Below are 8,619 nucleotides of genomic sequence, written 5' to 3'. Positions count from 1 at the left end.
AAAACATTGAGTAAAACCCTTCAAAGCCACTGATTCTTGGGGAAATGAGTTTAATCTTGGGACTTTTAACCATCTGACCAAGGATTATTTGTAAAACTTTGTGCAAAACTCTTCTCCAGGGTTCTTTTAAATGAATTGGAAAATAAGAGGGTTTACAGTAGGACCGATTTCATAGTGCCATGGTAGGTTCTAAGCTTCTAAATTCTAATGCTCCAAATATGGGGTAGGTGCCAATTATAGGGGACCGAGAATCATATATGGGTCTGTTTCCCGGGCTGCACCTTTGAATTCGGTTTTATCACCCAACTAGCTTATGATATAGCCCTATATCTCTTTAGCAACTACAAAATAACAACATTACAAGTTTACAACTACAAGCATTAAGAGCAAAACTTGAAGGTAACACTGAATGCAAAACCCTAACTGAAATCTAAACTGGTCTGCATTTAGCCTGAACCTAAGAAAATTTAAAGAGCAAAACTAACACAAAGTGATGAATTAGTTCTCCTAGTTTCACTTGCCGGTTCTTGGAAGGAAAGCGAGGCAACTGAAAATTTACAAACGTTACAAAGTTCAAGAAGTTTCTATAGCACTGCCAGATTCTTGACCGTTCTGGTGAGGTTTGCGAGCCAAGAAGAAGTACATTGGGGTAAAGATCTCCTTCCTGTATGGTATGAACCAGTTACTAGTACATGAGTATCTGGTATTATTAGCCCATTCAAAAGCAAAAAACTTCTTTTAGACACAAACAATAAGAGCCACCAGTTTTCATTTTAAATGTTGTCTTCATTGAGAGAGAAAGAAGAGAAATGTAGACAAGCATGCAAAGTTAAAATGTCTTACCTTCCACCATCCACTAGCGCATCTGCAGCTTTCTCCAAGAAAGCCTGAACTCTTTGACTTCCTTCTGGAGCGAGATGCATTAATTCTAAGAACTTGACCTACAAAAGCAATGACTCTGTCACTTATACATTGCTTCTAAGATAGTGAAAAAGGAACAAAAGAATAAAACAGAGGGAAAAGTTGCACTTGTGTATACCAAACTAGAAAAGCAGTAGCAATAGATTGTTCTTCAAATTCTGAGTTAAATATGCATGTGAATCAGAAAATAAAAAAGTACATTACCAGGTTTCTAGTGATGTAACGGCCCAGAGCAGTTAGACGAAAGCTACTTAGGGAGATATGTCTTGTATCCAAAGGCAAGTACCAAGGAAGAGGTGAGTCCACAGCAAGATCCTTGTCCCATATCACCTTTAGGTAACAAATCCAGATCATATCCAAGTCAGATCAATTTTGGTGTCCTTTCTTCTTTCTTTTTCATTCATTTTTCTTTTCTAACTTTAGATAAATAGTACAAATTGCAATGTCCAAGCTACTCGCCTCAAAGCCTGCAAGTTTCAGAGCCTCAAGGCACTGTGCCATTGACCTGATGTCTGGAAGCCCATCACCAAGTTCAACTTCAGCCTGCATCATTAGTCAAGGCAAGTTTATACAATCATAAAAGAAGGAAATGGAGTTAACAGATGACGGTTACTATGTATCTAGCAATGTATGACCTTGATTTTTCGGTGTACTTCATTCTTGGGATCATAAGAATCAGTCATGCACCACTCATATGCAGCAAAACATTGACCAGGCTTCAATACTCTGTAAATCTCTTTGTAGCATCCAAGCTTTTCCACCCAGAGAGGAAAGGTTAGACAATTTTGAAACAAAAGACATTTAAGAAGTGGACATGGATATTCCAGCTGAACGAAGACACTAATTACTGACAATGTGAATTCAATGAGTTATCTTAAGAAGACATACCGCATCTGGTGCATGGCAGGTAGCTTCTATTGCATATATTGCGTCAAAAGTATTGTCAGGAAATGGCATTTTCATGAAGTCAGCCTGAACAAAGTGGTCTAGAATTGATGAAACTGTTCAGCCATATATAGAACCAACTAACAGGACAAAAGATAGACTAGGGAAAAAAAAGTATGTGGATGAAAAAAGGTTTCACTTTCACCAGAAGAAAATGACCACAAATGGTTCAGTGTGAAACAAAGAAATTCTGACCTTTACAAAGTTGCAGGTTTTATTCACTCCTTCTATGCGGTTCAATTCCTGAAGAGCAACCAAAACTCATTAATATAAATGCTACAAAGATTACAAATCAATTCGGTGGTCAGAGAAATAAATTTGGACTAGGAACCTCAAAACAGACCAAAACATAAAAATTAATCATGAAACAATAAAACTTTGGGATGACAAGCATGAGAAAGCAAGTTTGAGTCTGAAGGTGGCCACTTCGTTCAAAAAACCCCAAACAAGGCAAAGATTAGGTACACATCCAATCCAACCCTCAAGACCCCAGATAGTTGGGACCAATGTCGGGTAATGCCCTTTTTTATAGCTGCATTGTAAGGGGGATCTTATATTGCACAGAAACAAGTTAATACATACTGTTCCTCTTGATATCTGGTAATCATTGTTGTTCAACCCTGTAATGGATGTTGAGCTGCAACAGATAACAATACAAATTTGTGATTCTCTGAATATGGAAATAATCAAGTTAGATAATCAACTTAACTTTCAAATTTCTGAAAAGATTAAAGTCAAATAGGTAGTCAGTACTGCAGTATTCTGTTATTACCACACCATCTTTTGGGAGAAAAAGTGAGATAGATGCCAACAACTTATTTCCATCAGAGAAAGTAAAATAAGAAAGAGAAGAAAAGGACAAGCTAGGGGAAGCTTTTCACCAGTCACATGTAGTGAAGTAATTTAGATGGATATTAAATGGGAAATCCAGTCCCTTCCAACACTGGATGAGTTCAGGGAGGGGAGGAATAAGATTTAAGGAAAGCCAAATACTTGGCGTCTTTGCAAGGGCTTGGAACCAGACTTTTTTTTTTTTTTTTTGATAATTGGCTTGGAATCAGACATTCCCATGGATATGATAGAACAAGTAAGGATTTACTACAGCAAGATAGAGAAATGATTGTTAGACATGAATTTTTCAAGACTTCCTCCAACAAGCAGCTATAAGTTGTTTCCATTAGTTTGATGTAGGCCATTTGGCCAGGAGACAAGGAATACGAACTGATCACACCCTACTACATAGTCTGGTCTATGACTGGTCCTAGTTGTGACGGCTTGTTTTTGCATCCAACTTGCGAAAGTATCAGATTCAAGTTGGATATACCTACACCCAAATTTTATCCACTAATATTTGGATTCAGATAAAATCTCACATGCCAGATTCAGATATTGTATACTAATAAAAATTAAACTAAAAGTGATCAGAACATTATTTTTTAATAAGGTACAGATATTATATATTATTAATAAATGAACTAGAATTAAAATGAGAGGAAGTAGACTAAGATAGTTTGGTAACATGCAGCACCCGTAAGAAGTGATGTTTTTTTTTTCAAGTTGAAGGGACTAGAAGGGCTAAGGGTAGACAAAAAGGGCATGGATAGTTGTATGAAATGACTAAAGCGCTAATTATTTAACAATGGATATTGCTTTAAACAGAATGGAATGGAAAAATAAAGGATCCATGTAGCCAACACCATATAGTTGGTATAAGGATAGGATGATGTTGATGATTGAAAACATTTATATCATGAATAAAATAGCTTAAAAGTAATTTCTATGAGACTTGAAATTATGACTCTTCAGTAAACATACAACATCAAAACCAACTTTACTAATAGACACATTTATTTTTATGTAGATATAAGCAGATACATTTAAATACCAGTGGTTCAGAATTCAGATCATATCAGATTGGATTAGGGTGGATGAATGGATCCATATTCAATCCAATTATGAATTAGTTGAATTAGGACCCCATTGATTGGATCAGATATAAATTCAAAACTTGGACAAATGGATACAATTTGCAGACACATCTGAGGTCAAATAATAACTGGTCAGTGATGGATTTATATGAAGGTTATTTATATAATTTTAAACCATATTATCAAAATTTTTATTAGAAAATATGACATACCCTGATGCTTTTCTCGTTAGCTATGATCAGGTGTTATGGGATCAGAATTGACAACCCAATCAACAAAGGGGTTGGTTCAGGACCTGTTACCCCCAGAAACTATGGTCAGTACCAGGTCTGTGGTTTTTCTGAGAGCTATTGTCAGGCTTAGGCCCTTGTTTGACGATTAAGTGGTTGTTAAAAGAAGTACTTGTTGCACAAGTACTTCTTAGAAGTTCTCAATGTCAAGAACTAATCATTGATCCAAAAAGAAAAAAGAAGAATTTTTGAATTAAAACCATGTGAGCGAGAGTAGTCAGTAGGGAATAAGTCAGTGTGCCCAAACTAAATTCCCAACACAAAAAAGTTTCAAGAACAGGGATATAAATAAATTGATTAATATTTTTCTATTGGCTTTCTTTGGATGACCATTGCTAGAATTATTTAACCAAATATTTGGAAGCAAAGGTTACAATTTTTCTAGTATAACAAGAATGCTCTACATGTATCATGAAATAGGTTACCTGAATCTAGCAATTTCTCTTAGCGGCCCACCAATGCCACATCCTACATCCAATACCTGCGGTAGCAAGAAAAGGTTCAACTTTCCTGATACAAACCATCTAAAACCATTGGGCAGTGCCACTTGGGTTGGTTCAACCAGAAAGACACTCACACCAACTCAGCCTTTAGGACAGGCTCAGCTTGCTTGTGTGTAAATATGTGTACATGTCAAGAACTTCAATGCTTCGATTAGGATTTAAAGTTCATCTTCTTAGGACCTCAGTTCACATCTTAATAATCACAATTTAAGCGTCCTTTCATTTACAATAGTGCATTGTAAGCACATCTAGCCTAACTTGATTCAACAATAGACAGTACTTTAGTAGAGGAGTAAGCATCTCAGTTGCACTCTGGTTTGGATCAGGTCAGTTTAGGGAGAGTTTGCATGGGTATTACACAATAGTTGGTGCAGTTGGTCAAATGTGCTTGTGTCTTCCACACTTAGGGATATGTTGGCCTAAACTAGACCAACCCACCCCAAGTAGCACCCCTAGAAAACATAAATCTTGTGAATCATGATAGTAGGATTTTCACGTCACCTCACAAGAATAGCCAAGTGAAACAAACCTTCTGTCCAGGTTTTAGACCCAGTTGTAATGCAAGAAAGTGCTCATGACGCTTGATGCTTTCTCTAAGAGACTCACCCTTCCATCTGTAGATACACAATTTATGGTCTTTGTTGGTACATCTTTAGTAACTGAAAATACAACCTAAAAAGCATGTTCAACTAACAGTAATTTGCAGAAAAAAAAGACTGGAACCTCATAATGTGCACTAACCTGGGTGCAAAATGAAAAGATTCTCCCCAGCCAAACTCATAGAAGCTGGTTGAAAGATCATAGTATTTGTTAACCTAAAAATCACAGGAAACAGAAATAGTGGATCAAATTACAGAAAATGCATCAAAGGTTTCTACTTAATCTTGGATAGGTACATCATATTTTTTTTAGTGATATATTTGGAAATATGGAGATCTAATATGAAGGTAAGTTTTTCAAATAATAATTTTGGATATTTAGAGATATAATACATCATATTTGCCTCAACTTCTTACTGGAAGGTTTCCTTATAAATTTCATCATGATATTACAATGTAATGGAATCTTCATTCCTCTGTTTAAGTACTACATAAGAAAGATTAAAGAAGCAGGAAAGAAATATTTAACCACAGTATCAAAGAAAAGGAAAATACCTAACAGGATCATTAAATGATGTTCCAATGAAGAAATATTTCTCATTACAAGAAAAATATCCTCCAATACTGGTGAATTTTTGCGCATAAAGACCAGTAGAAGAAATATCTCAGAGTTATTTCCAAATTCTTAACTCTTCTTCTAGCAACATCAAAATAAATAAAAAAAAGAAAAAAGAAAAACAGCTCCTGCTAGCAGCAGGACACAAGGCTACAGTCAGTTCAGCTGCAAGAACATTGATTCTATGCAACTTTCATGAGCAAATTGAGCTCCATCCATTTGTGGGAGAATGGATATACTCAAGACCATTGGTTTGCAACTTTCATGAGCAAATTGAGCTCCATCCACTTGGTAAGAGAATGGATATACTCAAAACCATCGGTTTGCAATTTTCATGAATCATGAGTAAATTGAGCTCCATCCACTTTGTAAGAGCATTGATATACTCAAGACCATTGGTTAGCAGAACAATCAGCGAAGCAGGCATCCAGACCCTTAACACACAATGAAGCACACAACCACTAAAGCATATGACTTCCCATGCTCAAGCCTACTACCTTAGCTCTCTAGATAATCCGGGAGAGATCATTCCCAGTCCCAAGAAACCCTAATCTCTTCTCTCTGCAACTCTACACTTCCCTCGTGGAGTCTATTAATACATTTCTTAGTCATTACACACACCCTTGGTTGTCAAATCCCCAAATCCGCAATTTCCACTTGCCGAGACTCACAAAATTCTTCTGTTGTGGTGTTTTTATCTCCAACTTCCATTACTCTACAGACCACTCACTCCTACACCACTGCCTTATACACTTAAAGCAATATCTCAAAATAAATAAGGAAATTTGCGTACCATTACAAAATTATTGGTGATGGCATTCTCCAAATAATCTTAAGAAGTACTGGAAACATCATGCAAACCCAAACTCTCTTTCCAGAAGGGTCAGTTATGAATTTATAAATGCCCCAAGAATGATATAGTTATGTTCATCTTTCTCCATTGCATGAAAAGTAGAATGATTTTCAATAAGAGAAAAAGTATGAATATGAAATTTGGAAAACATTTACTTCCAGGTATCAATGATCAACAGAATATTAGTAAAAATAAAACTAGGCAACAGAATAATAAGAAAAGGGTAAAAGGAATGACAAAAAAGATAAGGTATTCAATCACCATAAGCGGCAGAACAAATAAAAAGGGTGAAAATAAAAGAAAAAAATGAAATGGAAAAGATAACAAGTTATTTTTTTACCTCATAAAATAAAATCTACAACATGAGACAGATCATATATTTATAATACATTTTATAAGTATTATACTCTACCAAAGAAAAAGAAGTTTTCGTAGCTAACAGGTGAATAATTCATGCATAGTCGCATCAAATGGCAGATCAGGAGCGAAAGCTCTCTTACCATGTCAGTGTAGTTTGCTTTTCTTGCTTCTTCATCCCCTCCATAACAGACGTGATACTTCTCATACCTAAATTTTTAAACAAATCAGAAAATCTACATCAGAGATAAGACAAAAACACCAAATAAATCATCAAGAACATCTACTGATGAAAAACCAACTCAGCATTCAGAAACCAAAACAAGACCAGTGCAGAGTGCTAACTAAATAACGATCACACAGACATTATCCGAGTTATTCGTTATTTCCTTGAAGTAGTCTATGCTTTGAAATCCAACTGATACTGCAGAAAAGGCATACAATCTGAGGATCACATACAAAACGTAATCCAAGGAATGCAGATATCATGTCTGCTCTATAGGATTTGAAAGACCGAACTCTTCCCTGAGTTTCACTGGTTTTAACCTTTACGGTTAGATTTTTTTTATCAACTTTTGCAGTCAAGAGGGAAAAAAGAAAAACAGAGATCCAAGAACCAGCTAATAGCACGCATAAATGCGCTAAGAAAAAAAAGAGCAAATGCAAGGAAAATATACTTGTCAACAGCTGAAAGAACGTCAGCTTTCTCAATCTTTCCTCCAACGCCAGATGCGAGATCAAGTGCTCCAGCTTTAGACATCTTCCGGTCCTCCAACGCACAAATATCTGAAAAAACACTCCAAAGTCCAAATGCATCAAAATATCACTCCTCTTCGGTTTCCCTCAGCTACCGAGCAAAGCAGAACTATCATCAGGATCAGAAAACTTGTGAATGAAAAGAAAAAAAAAAAGAAAAAGAAAACAGAAAAAGAAAAAAACGAACGATCAAAAGATGCTCCAACACATATCAAAGAGTCCAAACTAATGCCCATCTGTTCTAAAAACAGTGGACGCCATTAACGAAGCATGGAGAACTTACATTGAGAATCTAGTCTTGAAAACCCTAGAAAAAGCTATGAAGAGGACAAGGTGAAGACCCTACAACGAGAAAAACGACCACCTTATGAAATTGTATGCAGAAGAAATAGAAGGAAGAGATAACGCAGTGGCTTCATCTCATGATCTCATCTGCAACACTGCATGACACCTTGCCATAGGGGCAAATGGGTAATTGTAGTGCCCCTTGACAGCCCAATCTGTTTTTTTCCAAAAAGCCACTCTGCCAAACTTTTTTCTTTGTCTTCGGTGTCATGCACTTATGGTTCGGTTAATGGGATATTTTTTAAACCGAACCGGTATTCAGGTATTAGCGGTTTTGCAATTCCAAACATGGTTTTCGAACCGTCGTTGATTCGGACGGTCGGACCGTTCGGCCTGAAAACAATTCAGGCAATCAATTTCGTTTTACCCTAAATTCGGTCTCTGGCCAAAAACCGTTGAATCGGTCAATGACCCATTAACCTAGGTGGTCGAACCATTGACCCATTCAACAGTTCTGGCTGTTTTTTTATTTTTTAAAATTTTTATTTCAGAATGAACCATCCATT

The 8,619-nt window shown here is 36.3% G+C and overlaps 1 protein-coding gene across 3 annotated transcripts; it reads right to left on the bottom strand.

Moving 5' to 3' along the window:
- Positions 1–319: 319 nt before the first annotated feature.
- Positions 320–8,217, bottom strand: LOC104585924 (cycloartenol-C-24-methyltransferase-like). Of its 3 annotated transcripts, none has more exons than XM_088897387.1 (14): positions 8,052–8,217; positions 7,690–7,798; positions 7,156–7,222; positions 5,329–5,402; positions 5,117–5,201; positions 4,510–4,565; positions 2,449–2,503; positions 2,062–2,109; positions 1,810–1,893; positions 1,557–1,673; positions 1,381–1,464; positions 1,126–1,251; positions 844–941; positions 320–664 (listed from the first exon to the last, which is right to left on the bottom strand). In XM_088897387.1, the coding sequence occupies exons 2-14, from the start codon at positions 7,770–7,772 to the stop codon at positions 574–576; spliced, it is 1,068 nt and encodes a 355-aa protein (XP_088753513.1). In that variant the 5' UTR covers positions 7,773–7,798; positions 8,052–8,217; the 3' UTR covers positions 320–573. The 3 variants fall into 3 exon arrangements, with proteins under 3 accessions (XP_088753513.1, XP_088753514.1, XP_088753515.1); XM_088897388.1 differs by having other exon boundaries at positions 7,690–7,897; positions 8,052–8,190; XM_088897389.1 differs by having other exon boundaries at positions 7,690–7,877; positions 8,052–8,188.
- Positions 8,218–8,619: the final 402 nt, after the last annotated feature.

The sequence above is a fragment of the Nelumbo nucifera genome, chromosome 2, assembly GCF_055504915.1.
Source record: "Nelumbo nucifera cultivar China Antique chromosome 2, China Antique-T2T, whole genome shotgun sequence".
NCBI lineage: Eukaryota > Viridiplantae > Streptophyta > Magnoliopsida > Proteales > Nelumbonaceae > Nelumbo > Nelumbo nucifera.
The sequence above is the reverse complement of the archived record's forward strand: the minus strand, read 5'-3'. Positions and strand labels throughout refer to the sequence as shown.

What these genes read in the sequence shown, in the direction of transcription:
- LOC104585924 (XM_088897387.1), bottom strand. Translation starts at nt 7,772, where the DNA reads ATGTCTAAAGCTGGAGCACTTGATCTCGCATCTGGCGTTGGAGGAAAG. An exon ending in AGAGAAATTGCTAGATTCAG is followed by an intron (nt 2,504 to 4,509) that starts GTAACCTATTTC and finishes TATCTGTTGCAG; the next exon opens with CTCAACATCCATTACAGGGT. An exon ending in ACCAGATATCAAGAGGAACA is followed by an intron (nt 2,110 to 2,448) that starts GTATGTATTAAC and finishes GTTGCTCTTCAG; the next exon opens with GAATTGAACCGCATAGAAGG.